Raw genomic sequence first — 27,763 nt, forward strand, 5'->3', positions numbered from 1 at the left:
TAGGCTTTATACACTGAAAAGAAACATGCCAGGGAAAGTCAGTGTGTTTTACTGTGTTTTCACTTCATTATTCCCCTATGGGGATCTGGGGCCCATGGCTAGATTAACTTCCGTTAGGCCTACAGATTCCAGACACGCAATTAAGTCCAATGTAGCGAATGTGAAAATAAGTATTCTGCAGAGTCCAAAGTCATATTTGTACTGCTTTTGGGTCATCCAGAACTGTCATATTTCTCTGAGCCAGCCATGACCAGACCCAGGCTGAGGGCTGACCTCAGCTGGATGGATTGATAACCTTTCTTCCACAAGCGAGGGCCTCCTCTCCATGAAGAGATGATGGGTGGGGCTACAGACTCATCCATCACTAGGTGCCAGGCACCAGGCTGCACCAAGGAGGGAAGGAGTTGGGGTTCAGAGGCCATGTGGCCAGAGATACTGGACAGCGCCATTTTTAACAAACCCAGAGGCTGGACAAGAAGGAGGGAGCAGGGGCAGGAAAGTGATGTGTTGCTGTTTGATAGGACCAACAGGGACTTCCTGCCAGCCCCCTACTCAACTTTTAAAAAGTGCTTGCACAGGAAGAGAAGCTCTCTCTGGGGTGTGGTCTGCTGAGGCTGAAGGTGCTGGAGCCTGGCGCAATGGGCAGTTGGAAGGAGAGACCCCCTGACTGCCCCCAGGACCCTAACAGCACCAGAAGAAGAGCCCAGGACCGGTGCGCAGGAGCAGTGGCCTCTGCACAGGGAGAAGAGAGGCCACGGAAGAGAGCCAGGCGAAAGGCTGGCGCAGGGAGCCAGTGAAGAGAGCACACTGCTGAATCTACCCTCTCAGAGACCCAGAGGGCAGAGGAGAGTGTTCCCAGTGGCTGGGGCTGGTAAAGAGGAGCATGAAGCGCCCCATAATGCCTCGCCAGGCATTTGGAAATCTGCCGTTTTGGTGCTTTGTGGTGCCCAGAGGAGGGGGTCACCCTCACTTGTGAAAAGGTGCTGGGGGAGCTGCTTGAGAAGCACAGTCTTCTCCCCCCCCCCCACTACCCCCAGCATGAATAAATCTGCCGTTTTGGTGCCTGGTGGCCCCCAGAGGAGGGGGTCACCCTCATGTGTGAAAAGGGGTGCAGGGGGGCTGCAGGAGCACCGCAGCCTCCTCCAGCATAAAGAAGAACAGTCCACCCTAAGTTTCACAGGGCATCTGAAAGAATAATCCCTCAAGGGCTCAGCCAGCCTTTAACACCTTCTAGGCTGGAACTTATGTTCTACAGCTGAGGGTGTACTATGAAGTGCATCATGGAGTGAAGGGCTGAGTTGGGGATGTCTGGAGAAGGGCATCCCTTGGAGGTGAAGTGGTGTAATTGCACCGAAATGCAATTACTATTGGTTATTTCTTTTTAGGTGGACTGAAAGTCACATGTGTAAAGTGAAGTACCTGTGTAAGGTGATGTTAAGCTAAATGGAGTTATGTTGCTGGACCTTCCTGCTAGGGGGTCTGGCTGTATTTACGTAATCCCATGCTTTTACCTGTGATTCCTTTTAAAGTGAAGAGGCGCACAGCAGGGGAAGGGTAGTTGCCAGGAGTACTTCTTTTGAAGGGACTGTAAGTCACATGTGTAAGGAGATGTCATAAGCCAAGTGGGACTATGTTGCCAGACAGTCCTGCTAGGGTGTCTGGCTGTATATGCGCAATCCTGTGATTTCATCTGTGATGCCTTTAGGGGCTGGAATTGCAATGCATTCAAATGATCAACCAAGGTGATGAGTACTGTCATTCTAAAGTGTGCGTAAACATGGATTCTTGCTGCTGCGCTTAGGTGAAAACCCCAGACTGCCAGCCCTTAAGATATAGAGGTGCATACTTTATGGTCAGTAGGAGATGCTCAGTCAGGGTCATGTGTCACCAAGGCAGGTTTAACCCTTTTTAATGCTTGTTGAGGTAATGGGGTGGGTTGCCACTGGGATGGTGCCAGTGCGCAGGGCCCTCGCTCCAGGTTATGTTCAACTATCTGCATTGGGGGCAAGTTGATGTGCATACATGGGAGTGGTGGTACTAGACCCCACCCCCCTTTGCGGGAGGGGTGGAGATGTTATGCAATGTAACAAAGTAATTCCAACAGCTAATGTATATTTGTAAATTGGTGCATAGTATTGAGTAGTGTGTGTGTTTAATAAATGTACTCTTACTTTTATAAAGCAAAGTACAGACTGGACAATCAATTATTGAGTGTTATTTTTGTGCACCTGCAAATGGTGATTACTAGCCCACACCACCTCCCTTGAGTAAGCCTCAGACTGCTCTGCAACGCTACCCTCTGAGAGTCAGGCGCTACAATTGGGTGTTTGGTTCCCAGTGAAGGACAAATGTAGTCATGTTATTTGTGCAAGCCTCACAGATGCTGCCTCGTTTTCCAACAGTTTCACTCCGCGAAATTCCGCAGAGTTACATTATAACTCTGCAAGATTCAGCGGAGTTCTGCAAACAGGTGGAAATCGGTACATTGCACCGCTTGCACTGATTTTTAGCGCTGGGAGATAGGTCCATGCTGAAAAATCAGCATGAACTGCACCACGCAGTGTGCCAGAGGGCACTGCTTCTGGACTTCTCCTCGAGTAGATTTCTTCTTGAGTGGCAGCTTTCTCATGGCGGATGGTCACGACCACCTGCATTGGAAAAATCTCACCAGGTGCCCTCCTAGCGCCTGAAAATCATGCTAGAGGATGCCAATTTTCATTTGCACAGGCCAATGCACAAGAAAAAACACCGCTATGTGATAGTTTTTTCAATTTGGTCAGAACTCTGCGTAATGCCAAACCTTCACCAACTCCGCCGTCAGAGCAGAATTTATCACTCACCCTTACTCTGCAGGAAATAAGAACTGATAGTTCAGAAGCTACTAGTCATAGTGGGAAAATTCAGGTCACCCAGGACAACAGGAGAATCGTGACTGACTCTTTGTGCTTGACACACAGGGTCACAGTGCCACACTCAGCGGCAGTCCCCTTTTAAGGCTATGGATTGGCACCCTTACCAAGAAAAGTTTTCTGGAATCCCAACCTTAGTTCACACAATGTTCCTTGCATTTCACAATCACAAACTCAGGACCTGAAGCAGAGGCGCCATCAGGTTGTTGGACATCTGCACAGCCCAGAAGGGTAGCAGAGATCTACCATCCAAGTCCACGGGTGTCGGGGACTGAACGCTCTCCTCGTACTGGCAGAAGGACACAGGGTTCTGGAAGGGGTATCTCCACATCAGTAGCGACCTCTCAGTTCAGCAGCGCATGCCCACCAAGCAGAATCAGCGCTGCCAGCAGCAGATCGCAACCACTTTGCTGTGATTGCATCTCTCACTGGTGAGGAGTCTCTGGAGGGGTCTCTGGAGGGCTTCATGGTGCCCCAGGGCAGCGCCTTTCTTCTTAGACAGGATGGGAACCTCCTCTCAGGTCCATGGGCAGAACCAGAAGCTTGGTCCCAGATGAGAGGACACAGATGGGCCGCAGCTCTGGTCCAGCGGGCATCAACAGTCCACATCAGTCCAGTTCCACACTCGGGATCAAGCTCAAGCACGTCTCGGGACTGTGGCATGTGGGCCTGTGGCACAAGGACAATCACATTTATCACAGGGTTTCTCCTGCCCTGCGTGGGCCACGTGCACATTCCTAGTGCCAAGATCCTGAGCGCGGGCATTCTGTTGGATGCCAGAACCAGCTCTGCTCCCTGAATGCTGCTTGCATGCTCATAAAACATTTTTATTTTCAGATTAATATTCTACGTTTCTGTCTAATGGCTCGCTGACAAAGTTAAAGTGGCCGTTAGCCCGCAAAACTACTTTACATGTGTGCATAGCTGGCCTGTGTCCATCATGAAAGCCTTCAGACTGGGACTTCACGTTCCAATGCACACCCGGCGCCTCCGAGCCCCTGAAAGGGGCATCGGTGTTCAGAGCACAGGCCTAGATGTGCTAGGATCCTTGATATGTGGGTGCGCGCCTTCCCATGTGGCTCAAGTGAGTCATCAACAGTGTGCGGAGTGGCTGAGGGTTGGGTGCGCTGCCTGTGGCCTCACTGCGCTGCCTGTTGTGGTCGCTGCACTGCCTGTCATGATCGCTGCATTGCGCGATCTGTGGGGTCGCTGCGCTGCCTGTTGTGGTACTGCGCTGCCTGTCATGGGAGCTACACTACGCTGGCTGGGGCAATCTCTACCCTGCCTGTCATGCAGAGGCACTCCTCCATTAGGGCGGAGGAGCATCGCCACACTGCTTACGCAGTGCAAGAAGTAGAAACACAAAATGGTAAAACTACCATTTTTTGTGTCTGTTTCTTGCACTACGAGAAAGCAGAAGGGTTTGGTTGGGGTGGGCGGGTATGCTCTAGGGCAGGGGAGGAGTGGCTTGCAAACTGCTGAGGGCGCTGTTTGGTCGGCCCTCTGGGGCCAACCAAACCAGTCATGCGCACTCTGCCTTTTCTCTATGTAGGCTGCAATGGAGAAAATGGCCTCTCCATAGGCGCCTGCCTGGTCGGCGTCCTGACTAATCACAATGCTGCCATTGGAGTGTTGTGATTGGCTTAGGGGAGGGAGGCTGCCTGCTCTCCTGTTCCTGCCGGAGGCAGGAGAGCAGGAAAACGTGGGATCCGCGAACAGGTACGTTTTTTAAATGTATTAACCCCCCGCGAGACCCCGCCTGCCCTCCCACCCGCGATTAATACCAGCAGCGACTGCTGTCATGGTCGCTAAACTGCGCTGCCTGTGGTAATCACTGCCTCGTGCTGTCTGTAGCGGTGCTGCGTGGCATGTAGTTGTCGCTACGCTACCCGTGACATCACTGCGCCACCTGGTTTGGTAGCTACAGTGCGTTAACGGTGGCGATCTCTACGCTGCTGGTCATGGTCTCTACGCTGCCTGTCATGGTCGCTGCGCTGCCTGACACAGACGGCCCACAGGCGAAGCGAAGTCGCACATGCTCTGCTTACTAGCAAATTCAATAGCAGGCTGTGGTAGAACCGGCCTCATACTTTCGTGAGAAGTCCACAGCCACCCTGAATACAACATTTAGAAAATGCATCCGCCCTCTAAAAGTTTTAAACAAATGCCAGAGACTATCTCAATTTCCTTCCTTGATATAAACAAAATGTTAAGGTGTCTACTGCTCTCCCAGCGGTCACAGCACTGCAGCCGCGCCGGTGGAATGAACAGGGTCAAGAGAAGAAGCGTCCTCGCGCTTCTTCACAGAGGCAACTGGCTCAAGGGCACTCATGTTACCATCCTCATCTGTACACAGATTTCAACCAGGGAGCCCCAAGGTCCTGGGCTAGGGAGCGGCTAGATGGACTCAGGGTACCACTGCAACGATCTCAGGGTACCACTGGAGGGCTCTCTGGGTACCACTGCAGGAATCTCAGGGTTCCACTGCAACGATCTTAGGGTACCACTGGAGGGCTCTCTGGGTATCGCTGCAGGGCTCTTTGGGTATCGCTGCAGGAATCTCAGGGTACCACTGCAGCGATCTCAGGGTACCACTGCAGCGATCTCAGGGTACCACTGCAACGATCTCAGGGTACCGCTGCAACAATCTCAGGGTACCACTGCAGGGATCTTAGGGTGCTACTGCAACCATCTCAGTGTATTGCTGCAGGGCTCTCGGTATCGCTGCAGGGCTCTTTGGGTACTGCTGCAGGGATCTCAGGGTACCACTGCAACAATCTCAGGGTACCACTGCAACAATCTCAGGGTACCACTGCAGGGATCTCAGGGTACTACTGCAACCATCTCAGTGTATTGCTGCAGGGCTCTCGGGTATCACTGCAGGGCCCTTTCTGTATCGCTGCAGGGTCCTCGGGGTATCGCTGCAGGGTCCTCGGGGTATCGCTGCAGGGCTCTCGGGGTATCGCTGCAGGGCTCTCGGGGTATCGCTGCAGGGCTCTCGGGGTATCGCTGCAGGGCTCTTGGGGTACCGCTGCAGGGCTCTTGGGTATCGCTGCAGGGCTCTTGGGGTACCGCTGCAGGGCTCTTGGGGTACCGCTGCAGGGCTCTCGGGGTACCGCTGCAGGGCTCTCGGGGTACCGCTGCAGGGCTCTCGGGGTATCGCTGCAGGGCTCTCGGGGTATCGCTGCAGGGCTCTCGGGGTATCGCTGCAGGGCTCTTGGGGTACCGCTGCAGGGCTCTTGGGGTATCGCTGCAGGGCTCTCGGGGTACCGCTGCAGGGCTCTTGGAGTATCGCTGCAGGGCTCTCGGGGTATCGCTGCAGGGCTCTCGGGGTACCGCTGCAGGGCTCTTGGGGTACCGCTGCAGGGCTCTCGGGGTATCGCTGCAGGGCTCTCGGGGTACCGCTGCAGGGCTCTCGGGGTACCGCTGCAGGGCTCTCGGTTATCGCTGCAGGGCTCTTGGGGTACTGCTGCAGAGCTCTTGGGGTACCGCTGCAGGGCTCTTGGGGTATCGCTGCAGGGCTCTCGGGGTACCGCTGCAGGGCTCTCGGGGTACCGCTGCAGGGCTCTCGGGGTATCGCTGCAGGGCTCTCGGGGTATCGCTGCAGGTCTCTCGGGGTACCGCTGCAGGGCTCTCGGGGTACCGCTGCAGGGCTCTCGGGTACCGCTGTAGGGCTCTCGGGGTATCGCTGCAGGGCTCTCGGGGTATCGCTGCAGGGCTCTCGGGTATCGCTACAGGCCTCTGGGGGTATCGCTGCAGGGCTCTCGGGGTATCGCTGCAGGGCTCTCGGGGTACCGCTGCAGGGCTCTCGGGGTACCGCTGCAGGGCTCTTGGGGTATCGCTGCAGGGCTCTCGGGGTATCGCTGCAGGGCTCTCGGGGTATCGCTGCAGGGCTCTTGGGATACCGCTGCAGGGCTCTCGGGGTACCGCTGCAGGGCTCTTGGCGTACCGCTGCAGGGCTCTCGGGATACCGCTGCAGGGTTCTTGGGGTACCGCTGCAGGGCTCTCGGGGTACCGCTGCAGGGCTCTCGGGTATCGCTGCAGGGCTCTTGGGGTACCGCTGCAGGGCTCTTGGGGTATCGCTGCAGGGCTCTTGGGGTACCGCTGCAGGGCTCTTGGGGTACCGCTGCAGGGCTCTCGGGTATCGCTGCAGGGCTCTTGGGGTACCACTGCAGGGCTCTTGGGGTACCGCTGCAGGGCTCTCGGGTACCGCTGCAGGGCTCTTGGGGTACCACTGCAGGGCTCTTGGGGTACCGCTGCAGGGCTCTTGGGGTGTCGCTGCAGGGCTCTTGGGGTACCACTGCAGGGCTCTTGGGGTACCGCTGCAGGGCTCTCGGGGTATCGCTGCAGGGCTCTCGGGTATCGCTGCAGGGCTCTTGGGGTACCGCTGCAGGGCTCTTGGGGTACCGCTGCAGGGCTGTAAGGGTAGGACTACCAGACTCGCACAGTGCCCCTGCCTAGCTCTAGCCTCCCGGCGCCCATCCGTCGATGAAGCAGTGCGAGCTCTCAGCAGGGCATTGCTGCTGTTGTTGGCAGTCAGAATGAACGCTTTACAATCACAACCACAGTAAGAACCTGTGAGAAGTGTCCGAACATCCCATAGGCCAACAGCAGACAGCGCAAAGCCGGAAATACGTCGATAATTCCCGCATATTCTATGCTTCTGAAATACCAGCAGGGCTGGGGCAGAGGCACTTGCCCGTCAGGTGACTCACTGCCCTACGAGGCCAGCTAGCCCCTGGTGCTCACACAGAATTGCATTTCAGTTGCGAGTGAGGCGCCATTACGCTGACATGCTTGAGAACAGTTCAACAACCTGCTGCGAGCTGAAAAGGTCACCCTGATTAAAATGTCCACGTGTGACGATTGTAAATCAAGAACCAGACACCGGCCCGAGTCTGAGCGTTACACACACTCTCAGGGGCTGATTAACTCCCATGTGGAGTGACTTCTAAGCACTCGGCTGAGAGTCGGCACTAGACGCAGGTGCTGATAGGACAAAAGCGACACCGGAAGCTGTGCTGAGGGACAAGTCCCTCCCAAGGGCCAGTAGGGGGCAGAGTCCGCTGAATGTGAGACACGCAGCTCGACCGACTCTCCCCAGCTCTGCTGGGTTTTAGCTTCACAGGTCTTCAGATTTACCTGGCCGAGGGCCCATCTTCGGCGCATAATTAATGACACCGAGAGCAGAAAGCTGCTGCTTAACTGTTGAGAGCGGAATAAATAGAACCGAGTTCTAATTTTGACATGCCACTCGAGCAAAGAGTGACCAAATGTAAATCAGCTTGGCCCAGCTACGAAGAAGAAAGTGTATGCCCTGACGTGGGTTACAAATGGCACAGACAAGCTATAAAACAACGGATTGGAATGTGGCCCTAGGTGAGGACTAGTGGCTGAGATTAATTCAAGTATAGCACCCCTCTCTTGCCTGCCACCTGTCTCCAAGTGAGAGGGGTATGGCCAGACGTGATCTTGAAATGGTACAGACGAGCTATAAAACGCTGGACATGAATGTGGTCTGGCGGGATTACCAGTGGCAGAGATTCATTCAAGTACTGCGCCCACCATTCTTTCTGCCGTCTGATTCTCTCCGAGCAGGAGGAGTATGGCGGAACGCTGGGATGACTCCACCTCGCTCTGCTATGGGTCTTATGCTGCACCCCACTGACAAGACCCTACAAGGCCGAACTGATCTAGGGTTGAACTTGCTTCCGATCCCGGCAAGAGTGGGCCTGGCCTAGCAATCAAGTCTCGATCATCCCATAGGTATTAGGGCCAATAATGGACTGTACATGTTTGAGCACTGTCTGTAACAGCACACACAAGTAAAAAAATGATGGACTGGAATGTGATGTTGAGTGATTAGCTATGGCTGACATCAATCCAAGCATTCTGTCCATCACATTTTGTGCCACACAGAAGAAGAAACATACTAGTCTCCCCCTCACAACTTTCAACATGGAGTCAGGTACTCATATGCTCAAGCATTACAAAGCCCGCCAAGAGCCCAGTGCCCCCTTCTGGTGCTCCTCTGGACGACAAATCATATCAGTAGTCAGCAACAAGCCTCCTAAAGTGACCTCAGGAGTCCAGGCCAGAGTCCCAGCTCCTACCAAGAAAGCGGGGAGACAGCACCTACAGAGAAACCAGGGAGAAACCCACACACCTTCGATGGAGCATAAGGCACACCTCGCCATTTCAGCTGCTACAGAGAGACCATTGATATACACTGTGCATCATACACACACATTTAATTGCACCTCTGGCACAGAATTCACTGATATTGCACTTCATATAAAGGGAGAGACATTTCACCTCCTAAACAGAAATCATGAACACACATCACTTTATACAGAGAGACATGGACAGACAATCACATGCACAGACATTACAGAAATACATCTCATCTCAATTCAAACACAGAGACACAATTAACCCTGTGCCGAGGATCCTGGGCAAACATTTCATTTCATATACAAAGCCAGGGGCGGCCATTTCACCTCATATAGAGAAATAATAGACACATATCTCACTCCATTAACACAGAGAGGGTCAGACATTTCACAGCGTGATCAGAAATCCCTTACAGACAACAAGCTTCACACGCAGAAACAGAGGCAAACACTTGGTCTCCTGCACATAAATAATAGACAGACATCTCACCACACACACACAAGTGGCAGACAGACGTGTCTTTTATATAAGAGTCTACCCTAGACTGAGTGATGATAGGGGGGGCGGTACACACAAATAGGCACCGTTTTGTATATATAGAGTTTACTGATATGTTTTCAGCTTCATAGCGCTGTGAGTCACAGGTGTCAATGTTGCCTGGCTCCATGCCCCGCAATTTTTGGAGTTAAGAAAGATGAAATGCTGAATCCGCCTAGTCAGGATTCCAGCTTGCGTCTTGTGAGCTACACAGATATCACTAGATCATGTCTTAACCTTTTCATCTGTTCCACCTCAGTCAGTATGGGGCTGACAGGCAGATGCGAGATGAACATTGCAAAGCCGCTGTATCTCAGTATCACACACAATGAAGGACAGAATATGATGATATGCAGCCGAATATGTGATCCGAGTGCCAACCATTAGACACAAGTAGGTGCTAGACACTATTCAAAGCACTTAGAAACTGTACATAGTGGCATTAGAACAACATGCAGCAGACTACTAAGAGTATCAGTTCCTAGTATCTGGACTGATGAGTGTGAATAAATGGAAGAACGAAAACTGAGAACCCACATTGGAGGAAACCAGAACATGAAAAAACTATTCTAAGGAAGACAATTTTAAGGATAAATTGAAATGTAAAAAGAACATTTGAAAGGAAAGATCATTTTAAGGAAAAATCCTAAATTACATTAAACTTGGATGGAGTTTAGGACTAATGAGGGTTTTTTAGGGTTCAGGTATTGGTAATTTTTAGGGGTGAGCAGGCTTTTTTTAGAAGTCAGGAATAGGGGGAGTTCAGGCTCTGAAATGTTTTTAAGGTTCAGGGATGGGTGAGTTCCGGGCGGTGAGGGTTTTTTAGGTATCAGGAATAGGTGAAGTTTAGGGTTGGTAAGAGATTTTTAGGGCTCGCGGATCAGTGTAGGGCTCAGGGATGTTGAGGTGTTGAGAGGTTTCAGCATTCATGGTTCGTTGGAGTTAAAGGTGGTGAGTTTTTTTTTTAAAGCTATCAGTAATGGGTGGAGTTGGGGGGGCGGAGGGTTTTTAGATGTCATGGATGAGTAGAGTTTAAGGGTGTGAGGTATTTTTAGGGCTCAGGGATGGGTGAAATTTTGGGTGTTGCGAGGTTTTGGGGTTCATGGATCGGTGAGTTTAGGGCTGCTGAGGGGTTTTGAGATTCAGCGATAGGTAGAGATTAAGGATGGTGAAGAGTTTTTAGGGTTCAGGATTGGGTGAAGTTAAGGGTGGTGAGGGGTTTTAAGGATTATGGGATGTGTGAAGTTTAGATTTAGAAAGGAGTTTTTAGGGTTCAGGGATGGGTAGAGATAGGGGTGGTGAGAGATGCTAGGGGTAATTGATGGATGGTGCTTAAGGGCGGTGAGGAATTTTTAGGGTTTAGGAATGGGTGTAGTTTGGGTATGGTGAGGGGCTGTATGGAGTCTGAAGTGGGGGGGGGGGGGGTTTAGGCATAGAAATGTATTTACACTTTTTTTAAAAGCATGCCAATCACAAATAAAAAGACATTCTATGAATTGGTTTCTATCAAATGGTAAATGCCATTCATTCTGAAAAATTCTCTGAAACAGTTTAGATTAAATGGTTTCCCCGATAATAGTATTCCATTAAATTGTTTTCTATGAAATTACATACAACCAACTGGATAGCATTTGGTATGGAAAGGGGAAAGCTCCTGAAATATTGAGATATACATCAGCTGAGATCAAATGGAATTTGTGAACCTCTACACAGTCACATTTTTAACCAGAAGTAGGTCTCATGATTTCTTGTGGGACAAGGGTTACTTTTGAAGTTGCTTTCAAAACCAAAGACAGCAGCTTGAAAAAAAAACATAGTTATCATTGGTGCTGCGGCCCAAGGATCCTGGATATAAAAGGGTCAATTTCAACGTCAAATGTGGCTACCACTTACTGCCCAACGGGGCTCATTTTGCTTGATTGCATTAGGACACATGACATCTTTAAAGCGCCACTGGTCTTAAAAGGCTGCTCTCTGTCAGCTGAGAGTGCGTCATGTGCTTTCTAGTATGGCAAGAAGGCTAACAGTACACATGCAACTACCTTTGTTACAACTGACAACACAAAGAACTCACAACTTCAAAACAATCCAAAAATTCCCATATGCAACCAGAAAACAACCCCATCTTCCCTCTTTTTTTGCTGCATGCAGGGCAGACACATGCCAGGTCCCGCTAAAACACATGACTGATGAGAGGTCTGGCTGTGTGTAAATGTGACTGATTGTGTAAGTGATTGGCGTAGAGTAAGCATAGTTGAGTGCTTCCAAAAACGCTTCTAACCTAACAGTTCGTCGCGTGACACTCCCTCTCCAGCCCTCAAGGTGGCAGCAGAGGCACACCAGCGCTGTCACATTCCGGTTCTGCACTGACATTAACGTAGGCATGAAATGAGAGAGGCTCCTTCTCGGACGCCAGTGAGAATTAATATCGTCCAATAAAATATTCACCACGGCTGAAGTTAAGTAATATCAATTTTTCAAGTCATATTAAATTTTTTACTAAGTTGTCTCTCTCTCTTCCTTATTACTGCTGTCACGCACCGTTTCCAATGGTTCTTCCTTGCGTCACCCACGTTCTGTACGTCATCGAGGACGCAGAGTTTCAGTTAACACTGTTTAAATCTATTAGGAGAATGTCGGGGTTTACTCCGCGTCAACATTGTCCGGGTGACACTCTTGAGACGATCTTTGGATAGAGATCACTGTCTCCTAAATCATCTGTCTTTTTATTCATTTATTTGCAGTTTTATACAGCGTGAACTCGAACAGAAGGCATTGGAGCGTTTTATAGGTCGATTAAGTGATTTGCCCAAAATCACAGGTTGTTGAGGGGACGTCGAGCCTAGAACCTGTTTTCCGAGTTCCAAAGTCCGCCGCTCTGGCCGTTATGCCACGTCCTCTAAAAAAAAGGGGTGGGGATAACGCTAAAAAAATCCCGAAAGATGCTAAAACTGACAAAACTGTTCACCTGCTTGTTGCAGAAATCTTGGGGGCAACATCAGAGCCCCGAGGAAGTCAGAAGCAATAATTTTATGAGGCCCTTTGTCTCAAGGCGTTTTTATGTTTGAGGTTTTGCCAACGGCTGAGAAGTTACTCAGGGAGGCAGAAATGTCAGCGGATCCTCTTAACGCTGCAGGAGTTACAAGCACAGCGACCATGGGGTAAGACGAATGATGGCTGCTATCTATGTCGACCTTCAGCTGCCGCACACACCATGTTGGTCGGATTTCACTCTTCTTTGCCTCCGAAAATACAGCTCCAGTGTATCCAGGGCTATTATTGTCTCATGCCTGAACAGTTTCAACAGATCCTTAGACTGGCCTTCGAGACAGAACCAGGATGCCAGAGGGGTCCCAGGTGCTGCCCACAATCCCTTCAAGACGACCAGTAAACCCGATACATTAACCAGGAATAATGGCTCACTTAAGTCAGCACACTCATCTCATTCACAACAATCACCCGCCCAGGACCCTAAGATCTAGTCGATCTAATGGCCCTAATGTAAAAAATATATATATCTAAATTACGGGTAGAAAAATAGGAGAGCTGAGTCCTAAAATATGGAAGGAACTCCGTATGCACCTGTAGTGAAGGCAATGAGGATCACCCCGGTTTCAGAGACACTTGAAGACCCTCCTGTTTCAAAAGACATATTGATCAAGGGCCAGATGTAAGACCCTATTTTGCAAGCACAATCAGGTTTGCGACCTGTTTGCGCATGCAAAATACATATGGGCCATGTACTAATCCTATTTAGCGAGTCGCAATTTTTTTAGCGGCTCGCTTAACAGGATCAGCGACTCGCTATTAGCAAGGGGCGTTCCAAGGGCGTCCCTTCCTAATAGCGAGTCTGAGCCCTATGTAAGACTGTTTTGCGACCCCAATTGCAGTCGCAAAACAGTCGCTGTTTACCACCCTACTCAGAAGGGTGGTAAAGCTCTCACAAACAGGAAGGGGTCCCCAGGGTACCACTTCCCCTTAGTGAATGCAGGGGAAAATATTTCTTAGGGGCAAGCACAGTGCTTTAAATGGGCCGTTACTCACCGGTACTGAGTACAAGCACTTTTTATATTTTCTCCCCTTGAGTACTGGGACCTTCCTCAGACAAGGAGAGTCACGGTACCCATACAACCCGGTTTCGATGCGCTCGGTTCTGCGCTCCTGAGTTCCATCCTTGGCAGCACCTTCTGCACAGTTTCAAGCGCCTTTGAAACCGAGCTGAAGCCTGGGCTAAGCTGGTTCAAAAGCGCCAGGACCGCATTTCCTTTTCAGTAGAACACAGAGTGCTGTGCGTGCCTTTCTGGAAGATAAGAGAGGAGGAGCATCACTGCAGGGCGTCTTTTAGAGGCAGTCAAAGGTGTCCAAAAAACGAATGGGCGTGAACGAGTGTGGGACACATAGTTCAGGGCAATGCAGCTTGTTAGCATGCCCATTGTTTTAAAAGCTCACAAATCATCGCCCATCAACAATTTAAAATTAGGGATTAGCTTGAAAGAAAACCCCTGCCTCTAGACTTAAATCAGATCATTCATGATTTAAAAAAACTGCAGAACTAGAATTGATTTCTTAGTATGCCTTTTATTCATAAACATTTGTTATATAAGTATAAACATAGGTGATTTGCAGCAATGAGAGACGCCTGTGGCAGTCTCTGAAAGGGTTTCAATATGTGAATACGTACATCGCACAAAATGCGACCCCCAACTTTGTGCTGCAACTGTTAAAGCTGTTGAAGGCCTCCACTGTGGAGCACTGCATGTGAAAGAGAATGTGTGAGGAACAGGAAGTAAAAGCATTAAGTATGTGAGTTTGCAAGCATGGGTATGACTGTGAGAATGAAAAGTAGTACTGTGTGCTTGTATGAAACTAAATGTGATTCAGAAAGCCTGAAACAGGCTTTTGAAGTGTGTGTGAAAGGGGGCAAATGCATTGAGACTGCATGTAGGGAATGTGTGTTAACAGTTCATCTCCATCTTTTCTAGAGATAATTTTGTGATTTTTATAATGTTCTCTGATGATTTTGTGACATTTTGTTTATATTTTTTACAAAAATGCGAGCTATGTGCACAAATGATGCAGCAGGTTTACCATTCAGAAGACAAATGTAGTGGTGGGGAAGCCAACAAATTTACAGGGAGACCTGAGCCAAGGGTCTGGCTGGGCTCTAAGGGAACTTGCATGAGCCAAGCCCTGGAACTGTTTGAATGTAAATAATCCAACAAACGTCACTTAAAATAGGATAAAGTCTCTTCAAAATAAAAAAGGCCTATTTTTTTGTGACATGGTACAGCTTTTACATTAGTAGGTCACTGTTGTAAAATCATCCTGTGCCCTGGGCACCCCCCAACTTTTTGCTGACTGGAACTGGTGGTAACTGACTCTGACTGACCCTGGGCTTTGTTTAACCAGGGCCAGTGCCAAGCTAAAAGGAACACATTAGAATACAGTTAAGACACCCAACATACACTAGGGTACACTATGGTATGGTGGGGGTACCCCTGTAATTGGCATGACCTACCCCATAAGCCCCTAGTATATAATAGGGCAGGGGATTGAAACTACCTAGAAGTCCCCAGTATCCTGGGGGCATGGCAGTTTAGAGGCCAGAAGATTTTCTGCACCAGCATGTGTGCAGTGCTGAAGCCTGAGGTCAGTTTGAAGGCAGCACTGGTTGCCAGGACTGCTTTTAAACCTTAAATTGTGCCCAAACTCGACTCTGGGGGTAGGGGCACTTAAAAATGAAAAACCTACAATGTTTTTGCATACATTGTATTAAAGAGCTGCTCAAATTCGACTTTGATGCTAGAAGAACTGGGTAAGGAGGATCTGCAATATTTCTGCAGATTCAGAACCCCTAAAGTCTCCCTTAGTTGCACAGGGGGTGGGGGTCCTGTAGAGATTTGGGAAATACTTATAAAATATGTTTCTATAAGCCCTGGTGCTACAAAACTGGCCCGAGTCATTTTCCCCATTGCAAACCCCATGGCCCATAGGTTAACATGATAGGAAGTTATTGATTAATAAATATTGATAGGAGAGGACCTGCCGGACCATTCAAAGACTTCCCAGAATGGTAGTAGTAAATCCAACATTATTATATTGTTGAATTTCTCCTAAAGTGTACATACAAGAAGTTATAAGATTTTCTTTTTTGTAAGTCCAAATTCAGCCTTCCAGTGGTCTGCCCTGATTGGTCAGAGTTAAGTGGATTTTCTCAGGCTGCTTTGAAGAGGTGATAAAGAACCACTCTGTTGGGAGGGCAGTGTGCTGGTCTATAGGAATGCCAGGCCAGGAGGTGGAGTCGTAAACTATGCTCTTCAAAGGCAGAGGGGAGGCCTGGGTTTCAGTTTCACTCTGACACTCTTGGCCCAGAGTCAGAGCTAGGCTTAAGGAAGGTATGTGCAGATGGTAGGGGGAGAGTCCATGGAAATAAGCCATCCCAGGGGGTGTGTTTAGCCAGCTCTTACCTCCTCGCTGGAAAATTAGCCATTATGGATTTGGAAGAATGATGCAGTCTGGGACAAAATAATGCCACACTCTACAGGATGTGGTCATAACTATCAGGAGTTGCCCTACTCTCATTGGTCAGAAGTGACCTGGTGCTTGACCCAGAGAATTTTGAATAAGTATCGGAGAGGGGCAGAGCCCTCCAGATCTGCTGCTTGAAACTGAATGAAGCAAGAAGTGCCCTGCTGAAAAGATTTTGCTGTTCAAGGAACTCTAAGGCCTGACCTCTGAAGACTGCACCAAGTGAAACTGCAGCCCTGTGGATTACCTTGCTGCCAAAGGACTCAAGAGTGGAACTCCCTGCAAGCTACAGGTTAACAGAGCTCACATGGACAGCCCCACAAAGAATTCCCAGCCTGGAGTACCAGTGGATTTGTAAGGGTTTTGTTTAAGTGGATTGCGGAATTGAAGTTTCACACTTTCAAGGACCCTCTTGGAGATTCCAGAACCTTGGACTGTGTGTTGGATACTTTGGGAAGCAGAACTTCAGGAAGGAGTTCTAACTGGACCCGCCTGCTGGAGAAGGCGGCACAACACAGTGGTGAGATATTCTCCAGAACAGTTTCTAAAGGAGTGTCCCTGTCAGAGAAAACAAAATGACTAAAAGGGGCACTGTTGGGTTCTAAGCCCTAGAAAGTGACTAATCTTTAAAAATTCACATCTCTGGTTCCCTACAGTGGATTTTTTTCATTTTGGTGTCATTTAAAAGAAACAAATAGTACCATTTTTTATAAATTGGTGTTGGATTTTTATTTTCTGTTGTGTCTTATTTAATGAAATGGTGTTTTTAAATGCTTTACATACCTGTCTTTGAAGTTAAGCCTGTCTACTCGCAGTTACGTTACCAAAAGTTGAGCATAGGAATAATTTTCTAAGACCTATGCTGGGTCCTATCATGTGTTAGTGGCCTTATTTAGTAAACAACAAGGGGAACAATGAGGGCTTGATAAAGGTCCACCGTACTTGCCCTGGGTAGAACTAAAAGGCAAAAGAGGTATGGTGTTCCTGGGTGGCAAGTTGCTACCTGGGGAGGTGGGAAATACCTCCTTTCGGAACTAGGACCCTCACACACCCAGCAAGCTAGGTGTCATGCTTCATCATATGGGTCTGCTCCTCATCGAGCTGGCGCTGCAATGCTCGACGGGCACCCATAAAGGGGCTCTTTATCGGAAATCTTTTGTTCCTTGCCGTATAGGTGCCGTGGGTGTGAGGGGCCTGGTAAGATGTAGATGTGGTGTTTGGGTTAAAACAGGTAAGGGAATCCTCTATAATTATTTTTATTCTGGAGAGGTCACAACCTGATTAAAAAGTAAAAAGAGGAAGGAGGGCGACTATTTTGTTTTAATCTGACAAAAATGACGCTCTACCCCTTAGTGGTCAACATGTTTCTCGCCTATAAAATGTCTCTAATAGATCAGTTGGCGATTCCTCAGAACCTAGTGACTAAATGAAAACTATCTACAGTGTGTGGTGTGGTTCTACATACCACTTCTTCTCTCGGTAGGATGTTCCCCCGGAGAAAAGCAGCCAACCTCTTAAGGATTCAAGTGCGGCTTCATCAGACGGCAGCGGAGTATACGGACACTCAACGTAGTGTCGCTGCTCCCGCTCAGAGCAGTCCGGCTCACCTACCCGCTCCGCTGCATCAGGAAGGATTCAAACAAAATAGTCGCCCTCCTTCTTCTTTTTAATCAGGTTGTGACCTCTCCAGAATAAAAATAATTCTCGGGTCCTAGTTCCGAAAGGAGGTATTTCCCACCTCCCCACCACTCTGAGGACTCACCAGGTAGCCAACTTGCCACCCAGGAACACCGTACCTCTTTTGCCTTTTGGTGGCTTTATTGCCAGTGGCAGACCTACATTTTCCCCTACCAATAACCCACTTTCCAACAGTCACATTATACAATATTAAGGTATAATGAAAAAAAGGCAGATTTGTAAAACAAAATATTTGCATAAGATCACAGGGCTTGGTTAAGTGGAGAAGCCGGGATTTATCCCAGGTTTTCTTGTTTCTCTTTGAATATATCAGCCACTATATGAGTATCTATTTATCTTTCCTCTTTCTGTGCCAGATGTTAATGTTTTGTTTTTAACTTTGTGCATAAGGGTACAGCGAGTACAGCAGGCAGAAGCCACATTAAATTTCGACTCATTTTGGGCTCGAAGTTCCAAGAAAAGCTTGAGTCGATCTAAAGCCCAGCATCTGGCTCAAGCCTGGTTTGACCTGTAAGTAGCTCACACATCTCCAGGCAAGTGTACATTAAAAATAGCTACTCATGAGGCCAACTCTAGGGTTTGCAGCAGAAAGTGGGCGCAGTCGCAAAGTACAAAGTCTGAACGTAATTATTTTTTTCAAACTCAGCCCCAAAGAATTTGACAACAAGACAAATGTGATAATAAATGTATTCTGCCTTGCCTAACTCATCACAACATGCTGCATTTCGAAATATTACCTGGTACAGAGACCTTTGGTATCCAGTAAATTCCCGGGTACAATAGCACTTTAATAACTCTGGTGGTTAATTCACTTGCTGGAAATATCTGTGTGCATTCTTCTAATCAAAGGTTTGACTGAACACAAAATTGCATAGAGGATCAATGTGCCTGCTGCAACACACAGCATGAGACATGCGGATCACAGATTTGTTTTTTATATAGAAAACTTTGTTGGTTCCTGTTTTTGCTGCAGAGATCATTGTGCTACCTGCAGGTCACAAGTTAATATATTTGTCATATAGTTTAGTGGTTCATGATCCTGCATCAAAGATGCGCATCAAACTACAAGACAAACGTTAGGAAACTTACTGTTTGTTTTTTCCTCAATATTTTATTATTGTAAGGTTGCTAAAAAAGGGCTACTTTGGTTAATATTAAGGAATTATTGGCAAGTACTATATAAATGGTTAGACATTCTTACAATGCATGCATATTTTTTTCATACAATGCTTAGAAAGGTAAAAAATATAGCCCCACCCCTTGCCCCACCTCAAACACCACCCCCAGTCCACTGCTTATTTTTGGTGAGTACCTGCACTTATTTTTTTACATTTAAAGCACTGAGCAAGCAGTAGTGCCAGGGATCACTACTTGCCCTTAAAAAAATGAAACCAAAACGTTTCATTTTTCTTTTTTTAAATGCATCTCGTTTTCTGTTAAGGAAAACGGGTTGCATTTAAGAAAAAACTGTTTTTTTTAAAAGCAGTCCCAGATATGGAGGTCTGCTGACCCCAGCAGGCCACCATACCTGGGAGGCCCAGCCATTCCCAATGGGGTCGCAAATTGCGAGTGCCTTATTATTATTAATGAGGCATGCAATTTGGGACCCCATTGGGAATCTCTAACAGTGTCTGAGACTCTGTTGTACATTGTGATTTGCGACTCGCAAATTGCGACTCACAATTTGTTGCAATTTGCAAGGCGCAAATCACAATGGTCGTACATCAGGCCCTAAGACTTCTAGCTCAACCAATCTCCTTTCTTGACTACTTAAACTCTCTTTCCTTTCCCTCCAAATCTTTCTGCTCTCTCACCGAACCGCCATCCAGGACCTCACACGCTCTCAAATAGCATCTCCCACTGCATGTAGCATATCAAACAAACACGCTACATACATACATGACTAATCCATGTCACGGGTCTCCCCGAGGCAATGTTCCATTCCCAAGTCTAGATTTGTCTTTACTGTGTTTATATAGTGGATTAAAACTACACTTTAAGAAATATATAAACAGAAATGCATAATGCACTTAAGGAAGTAATTAAATACCTGCTATAAGGATTTAATGATTCCTTAAGAAGAACATGTCCAATGAGGAGCATGGTAATGTTCTATTGAGGGATAACATGTATTGACTAACAGAATGCAGAGCCCATATAGAATCTAATTTTAGGTCCCTAGGCAGAAAATAACACCTCAAAACCCAAATAAAAAGAAAAAAGTCTGACCCGTAGGATGACAAGCACCTCAGCGACTTATTAGAACACAGGATAGTGAACATTTCTCAATCAAGAATCTAGTTCAGGTATAGGAGCATGACATGGTGAAAGAGGAAATGCAACAGTGTAACAGAAGAGCGGAAGTGCAAGAGAAGAGCAGAAGTGCAGCAGTGAAACAGAAGTGCAGCAGTGTAACAGATTAGCAAAGGTGCAGCAGTGTAACAGAAGAGCAAAAGTGCAGCAGTGTAACAGAAGAGCAGCAGTGTAACAGAAGAGCAGAACGGCAGTAATATAACAGACGAGCGGAAGTGCAGCAGTGTAACAGAAAAGCAAAAGTGCAGCAGTGTAACAGAAGAGCAAAAGTGGAGCAGTGGAACAGAAGAGCAGCAGTATAACAGAAGTGCAGCAGTGTAACAAGAAGAGCAGAACTGCAGCAGCGTAACAGAAGAGCAGAAGTGCACCAGTGGAACAGAAGAGCAGAAGTGCAGCAGTGGAACAGAAGAGCAAAAGTACAGCAATAGAACAGAAGAGCAGAAGTGCAACAGTGGAGCAGAGGTGCAGCAGTGGAACAGAAGAACAGAAGTGCCGCAGTGGAACAGAAGAGCAGAAGTGCAGCTGAGGAACAGAGGACCAGAAGTGCAGCAATGTAAGAGAAGAGCAGAAGTGCAGAAGTGGAACAGTAGAGCAGAAGTGCAGCAGTGTGAGAGAAGAGCAGAAGTGCAGCAGTGGAACAGAAGAGCAGAAGTGCAGCAGTGTAAGAGAAGAGCAGTAGTGGAATAGAAGAGCAGAAGTGCAGCAGTGGAGCAGAGGTGCAGCAGTGGAACAGAAGAGCAGAAGTGCAGCAGTGTAACAGAAGAGCAGAAGTGCAACACTGTAACATTGCGACAGTTAGTGGTGGAACATTACATTCCACCTTTACCACCACTTATTTAGAATGTCTGATAAGCCCACACTGGTCCGGTGATACAAAGATGTTAGTCGGTAAGCCTGCTCTGGAGCACAGTGGAAGAATAAAATGTTACCTGACAGTCACACTTGGGTCATGTGTAACTCCACAGGCCATGGATGCTTTTGTTCCCTTAATGACGCTCTGGTCACGAGGAAGGCTGGTTATGCGGGTACGGGCTGGAAAACAAAAAGTAATCCTAATGACACCAGCATCTCTGAATTGGCCGAATGCTCTACGATGGCCATGTTGTCTTGGTACTCTATGATGGACATTACCACTCGCTACAATGGACATGTCTTGAAAATGTCTATGCTGTGGAAACCCATTGGAAACGAATGTTGTCTTGAAACACTCTATGATGGGCCTGTTGTCTTGGAACTCTTAACGATGCATCTCTTGGAAGACTCTATGAAGCCACATTGTATTGGAATGCTCAATGTTCATCAAGCTGTCCGGGAACTCACAACTATGGATGAACTCTCTATGAAGAGCATGCCTTTGAACTCTCAGCAACTGGCATGCTGTCTTCTAACTCTCGATGGTGGACATGTCTTGCTCTATAACGAACATGATGTCTTGGAACTTTTTATGATAAGTATGTCTTGGAATTTTCTGTGATAGACATGGTCTTGCAAGTCTCCTTGATAGGCATATTGACTTGAACCTCTCTACGGTGGGCATGTTGTCTGTTATCAATGAATGTTATCAAATATGAACGTGTCTAGGAACTCTGCACAATGGACATGTCTTACAGTTCTTTACAGATGATGTGTTGTCTTACCACTCTCTGCCATGGCCATGTTATCTAGGTACTTTCCACAATGGATATGTCTTGGAATTATCTATAAAAGTATGATGGAGAGATCTTGGAACTTTCTACAATGGATATGTGTTGGAATTCTCTATGAAGAGTTGAAACCCGTCTTTGAACTCTCTACAGTTGGCATGTTGTCTTGGAACTCCTGATGAAGGACATGTCTTAGTCTACTCTATGATGGGCATTGTCTCTTTACGTTGTTGTTTTGTGATTAACTCTTACCCCACACAGTGACATCTGCTGATGCTTCATCCACACCTCGCGAGTTAGTAGCGAGGCAAGTGTAGGTACCAGCATCAGAAATGTGGGCGGGGCTGATAAGAAGACTTCCGGATTCAAGGAGAGTGAATCGAGGCAGCTGCACTGAGCCGCTGGCCAGGATACGTTCACCTGTAACAAGAGGGAGAAGACGTAAGACTGTGTAAACTGAATCTGCAAACAAGACCATTCGACATACTGTGACCATTGGAACTTAGGGTTTGAGTGAAAATAAAGAAAAAAGGAGTGTAGAGGGCAAGAGATAGAAAGTATACACATGTGAACACCATTTTAAAACTAATTATATACTATAGTTTAAAATATGTGTTAACCACGACAAAGAGTCGATATGAAAGTGATGGAGAAAACAGGAGAAAGGTAAGAGAGAAAGAGAAAAAAAGAGTAGAGGAAGATCTTTATTTCGGAAGAGAAGTAACAGAAAGGAAGTTAGAGAAAAACAAGGGGAGTTGGAGATTGCAGGGAAAATGGTGCAGTAATAGGAAAGAGGTAACAAAGGTGAGAACAAAGTGGGTCAAGAAAGACATGCGCACACGAGCTACAACATGGATGAACTCCTCACCAGCAGTGTGCAAAATCACATTGTTTGCCCTTGTGAAGTATGCATGTTTCTCGTGAAAACTAAGTAAAATATCTGACGTGCTTGAGATCCAGTGGGCAGCCTTCTATGTGAAAACCATATCTTTTGAAATGTTTTTTTATCACCTGTAACCAGGCCCCCACATTTTTTAAAATCATATTTACACCCAAGCATGATGCTTTCACATAGATTTCCCTCACAAGAGTTTACTGTTCACCCACATGTTAGAAAAGGTAGTGAAGGTGTGAACTCACATGCTCGTGATAACGAGTTACCGGTAGCAAAGTACTAGAGAGAATGTGCCAGAAAAGTGTACTATCACAAGCAAAACACTAGGCAAGGACTGGTGCCAAAGAACACCTCTGATACAAAGTCACGCGAGAGTGTAGGCAGGAGAAATTACGCAAGTCCGAAAGCTGCAGTGAGGCTGAGAATCAGCAACTTCCCGAGAACTTGTTCTCAAAATGAAAATTTCGTGCAACTCACGAGTACATGCAAAGACGAGCATCCTGAGACGTGTATAGTGAAGAAATAATGGAACACGCATTCGTGCACTGTTTTAAGACATTTGTACATTGACAGAGAAAAACCTACAAGTTAACATGTACACGGGGATGACGGTATACACATTTGAACACATGTGGACCAATCAGTGGCGGCTCCCCCATTGGGGCGTGGGGGCGTTGCCCCACTGCTTTCTCGCGGTGCGAGAAGGCGGAAACCTAAACGGTAAAAACTACCATTTATGTTTCTGCCTTCTCGCATTGCGAGAAAGCAGAAGTGCTTCTGTGCCTCGTTGGGGGCGGAGGGTGGGCGGTCTTGCTCGAGGGCAGGGGGGAGTGGCTTACCCACTGTTGTGGGTACTGATTGTTTGGTCGGCTCAGGGCCGACCAAACAGTCAGTACCCACAACAGTGGGTAAGCCACTCCCCCCTGCCCTCGAGCAGGACTGCCCACTCTCGGTCTTTCTCTATGCAGAGAAAATGTCCCAGCTGGGGCGCTAGCCTGCTGCGCCTACCAGCAATGTGATTGGCTTCCCTTGCGTTGCAAAGGGGAGGGAAGCTGCCTGCTGGCTGCTTCCTGCAGCAGGAGCTGCAGGAACACGTGGTCGCGGACCCACCAGTACAGGCCGGAGCGGAGGGAGTGCGGTATCCCGGCACTCAGGTACGTTTACTAAGTTTTATATTTTAATTGTAATATTTGTATTCCCCACCTGCGGGCCGCAAACCCCCCCCCCCCTCCCCTCCCTCGAGCATGCCGGCTGCCGCTGCACTGCACGGCTTTATTGTGAAACCGTGCAGTGACTGGTCAATCTGCCCTAGCTTTGAGCCTTTCTCTCGCCCCCTCCCTGTGCGTAGGTATACGCCATTACACACGACAACAGGGAGTGGGGCAAGAGAGAGAGAGAGAGCCGGGGGGCATGAGCTCGCCGTCGTGGTGGCCCCTTCCCTGAGTCAATGCCAGGCCTAGCACACAACCAGGCCTCGCACACAACTTCATTAAGTTGGCATTGGCGTTGGCTGGGCAATGTGCGTTGGTGTCCTGTCCTAAAGATTCGGATCAGGATCGAGAAACGTGACGTCACGTGAGTAGATGTCGCATCATGTTGGGTCGCTACGGGGCTCTCCATTTTTTTTACCCTCAGTGTGTAATAGACTAAACCTTAACTCCGTACCAGTCTCAATCTCTTTGAAATTAAATCAAAGGAAGTGACTGGTTGTGTACAGTACAACCCGTCACTTCATTTAATATAACTTCAATGAGACTCTTTTCGTGGAGCGCTTTACCAGGATACACCAGCAGTGATGGGTTGTACTGTACAACCCGTCATCACTGCCTTTGCTGTAACTTCAGAGACTAGTTTTTCTTGGAGCGCTTTAAATGAGCACCGGTTACCAGGACATTTTACATTTTCTGGTAACTGGTGCTCATGTAAAGCGCTGCAAATGTGCGCTATAATAAAACTGAAAAACGAGTCTCTTTGAAGTTACATCAAAGGCAGTGATGACCACTTTTAATTTTACTTCAAAGAGACTCGTTTTTCAGTTTTAATATAGCGCAAATTTGCAGCGCTTTACATGAGCACCAGTTACCAGGACCTATTATATGTCCTGGTAACTGGTGCTCATGTAAAACACTCCAAGTTTGCGCTATATAAACCTGAAAAACGAGTCCCTGAAGTTACATCAAAGGCAGTGACCGGTTGTACTATTGCAGATTTAAGGTTTTGGACATATTTGAATCACAGGATGTTGAGCTGACTTAAGGCTCGAACCTGCTTTCTCTGCTCTAAAGTCAGTAGCTCTAGCCTTACTACACAACATCGCCCACAAGAATGGAAGCATTTGCAATATATTATATGAAAAAAGTCATAGTAGTTATATGCAATTGATAGCCATTGACAAAGCCAATAGTCCTGGCTTGGTGTATGTAGGTGTAATGTTACTTGTTGTGTTATAGATCTGGACGAATGTACAGAAGCAGCAGAATACCAGTGGGGCACACACTATATTAAGCAAAGATCTTTAACTTAACTGTCTTAAGCCACGCCCTTAATTACAGCGGCCTTGCCCCTATGCTCTCATACTCAGGGGCAGATTTATGTTCGACTTGCACCACTTTTACGCCGCCGTTGCGTCACTTTTGTGACGCAGCGGCGGCATAAACCCTGCGCCACATTGTGCCCTATTTACATTGTGACGCATCTATGGAGATGCGTCACGGTGTAAAGCCCTGTGCCACATGAAACCTGCGTCAGGTTTAATCTGGGCGTTTCTACACAGGGGGGGGCGTTCCGTCGCAGGAACGCCCCATAAAAGTTACTCAGTGAAATCTACAAGATTTCACTGAGTCACTTTTCCAACACTGATGCGTCAAAACCCTGCGCCTGCTTGAAGCAGGCGTAAGGCTTGACGCACCACGTTACAGATAGGGCAAGATGGAAGAGTGCCGGAGTTGCGTGTCGCACGCAACACTACTCCAGCACTGCGCCAACTTTACGCCCCAGATGCGACATGCATCTGTTTATTCCTGCACCATGATGCGGCGCATTGTAAATGCGGCGCATCATGGGTGGCGCAAGGGTAAACATGCGTGTCGCATCTTTCCTGGCGCATCCCTGCGGATTTGCAGAGATGCGCCAGGCAACATAAATCTGCCCCCCACTGTTTTTTCATCCAACTTAAAGCCCTGTGTGTCACTGAAAGAAAATGAAAGTGGGCACTCTCAGGGAGGCAGAGAAGGGAACCATGAAGGTACCCAAGAGGTTGAATGCTCATGCTGGCTCCAGTGCAGAAGTCCGGCAGTCCAGTCCCCATGATGCGGCCAATCCTCACATCTTGTAGATACTACTTCCGGATTGAAGAGCGCATTTGTTAACCTGACACAGGGGGACAGGGAATGATTTTGAGGTATGCGATTCACAGGAGTATCATTTCACAACTCAAGCATCAGCTTTTGATAGGAATGGTGTTCTCAAAGTGAGAACAATTAAGCTTGGCTTTTGATGCAATTCAAAAGACTCCTTCCAGAAGTGAGCTCTGCACCATCATCATGTATCCATTTGTCATCTCATTCTCACAGGCACCTATAATGGAGGATCTCAACAATAATTTACAATAGTCACCATTTTGTTGCAATTAATAAAATGGATGAAAAGTTCTCACAACTATATTTACAAAGCAATTACATTTTCCAATAAAAAAACACATTTTTCAACATGTAACCAGGTCTTTCGGACTCTCTCGCTGTGGTGCACGCTATCACAAATTTTACGCACCACTGCTTTCAAATTTCACCAGCCGCCACTCTCACGCACACACGGTGAATATATGAAGAGTGACAAACACGTGAAGGAGGATACAAAGGAATAAACTGAAACACGAAGATCGCATGAGCAGGAGTGGGTGAGAGGCACACCCAGAGACACGCACAAAGACATGGGCATAAGGACACAGGCACCGGTGAAGCGAAGAGAAGCAAGGAACGTGAAGACACCGAGGCGTAAAGGCCCACTTAAGCGCGTTCCCACACACACTCACTCTCAAACACTATCCCCGTCTCTAGGGGCAGCAGGCGTCTGCTTTTGTCCACCAGACCCTCTCTGTATATCTCACGAGAGTGCCTGCTGATTGCTGAGACTCCAGCGAGCGCCGTGAATCACGCCTGGGTCATAACAACCTGTCCAACCCGGCCAAGCACAGACCTGGCAACCATTCCAACACACCAAACACAGCCCTGTGATGAGCCGCTCTGCTTTGAACTGTCCCATAAACACAGGTCTGGTGGGACCTCTGCTCACACTCAGCCCCTGGAGCACCCTACAAGGAGCTTAGTGTGCGCCAGAGCCTCAGTCTGGGGTGCGGGTGGGGCAAGCCTGGCAGGAGATAGGCCTGAGAGGCTGGATACCGTGACAGGGCACAAGACACATCATGCCAGGGCAGATGAGGAGGTGATTCTGTGCCGCAGCAGAAGTCGAAGGCCCAATACTCTCACCAAAAACAAATGCAAATGTAGGAAGAACTTTCCTCTAGCAATAATTTGATTTCTTTACTATCACGTTCCTTGTGTGTGATGACAAAAGAAGAGGGTGTATGTATAAGCATAAGGGGTAACCCCGTAACCCAGGGACCTGGGTAATCACGTAATAAGGGGAAACAATGGTCCCTCAAGGGGGGAGCGTGAACCTTTACTTCCTTGGAGGAATTTATTCTGGCCATCAAAAGATTTGTTCCATTTCTAAACAAGACAGTTGTATTCAGTTTGTTCCATAATAGAAAACACTGTTGCATTTTTATATACTCGGCCAAAACGGAAGTAAAAAAGGTGATCCCAAACGGCGAAGTACAAGTGGAATAAGTGAGTGTAAAGTGCGCTGGTTTTACACTCCACTTACTGCATGTGGTGTCATCTGTGCTGCTTTCTACATTCCATGTATAGCTAACGATGTCATTGAGAGAATAATCTTTGTTGTTGATGTACATTGCACTAACTTCATTGGTTGTGGAAGACATGACAAGCGCCAAGTGTGATGCAAGAAGCAATACCGCCTGATTTCATTGGATTGAATTATAAGTG

General features: G+C 47.8%; 1 protein-coding gene across 8 annotated transcripts in view; it reads right to left on the bottom strand.

Moving 5' to 3' along the window:
- SDK2 (sidekick cell adhesion molecule 2) overlaps positions 1-27,763 on the bottom strand; it is a 1,027,095-nt gene that overhangs the window by 203,220 nt on the left and 796,112 nt on the right. For all 8 annotated transcript variants that reach the window (XM_085617351.1, XM_085617350.1, XM_085617348.1 and 5 more), the window contains 2 exons: positions 22,055-22,222; positions 21,089-21,191 (listed from right to left, as the gene is read on the bottom strand). In XM_085617351.1, the coding sequence (XP_085473477.1) occupies positions 21,089-21,191; positions 22,055-22,222 (271 nt within the window). The remainder of the gene's footprint in view (positions 1-21,088; positions 21,192-22,054; positions 22,223-27,763) is intronic.

Source organism: Triturus cristatus, chromosome 7, assembly GCF_964204655.1.
Source record: "Triturus cristatus chromosome 7, aTriCri1.1, whole genome shotgun sequence".
Taxonomy (NCBI): Eukaryota; Metazoa; Chordata; class Amphibia; order Caudata; family Salamandridae; genus Triturus; species Triturus cristatus.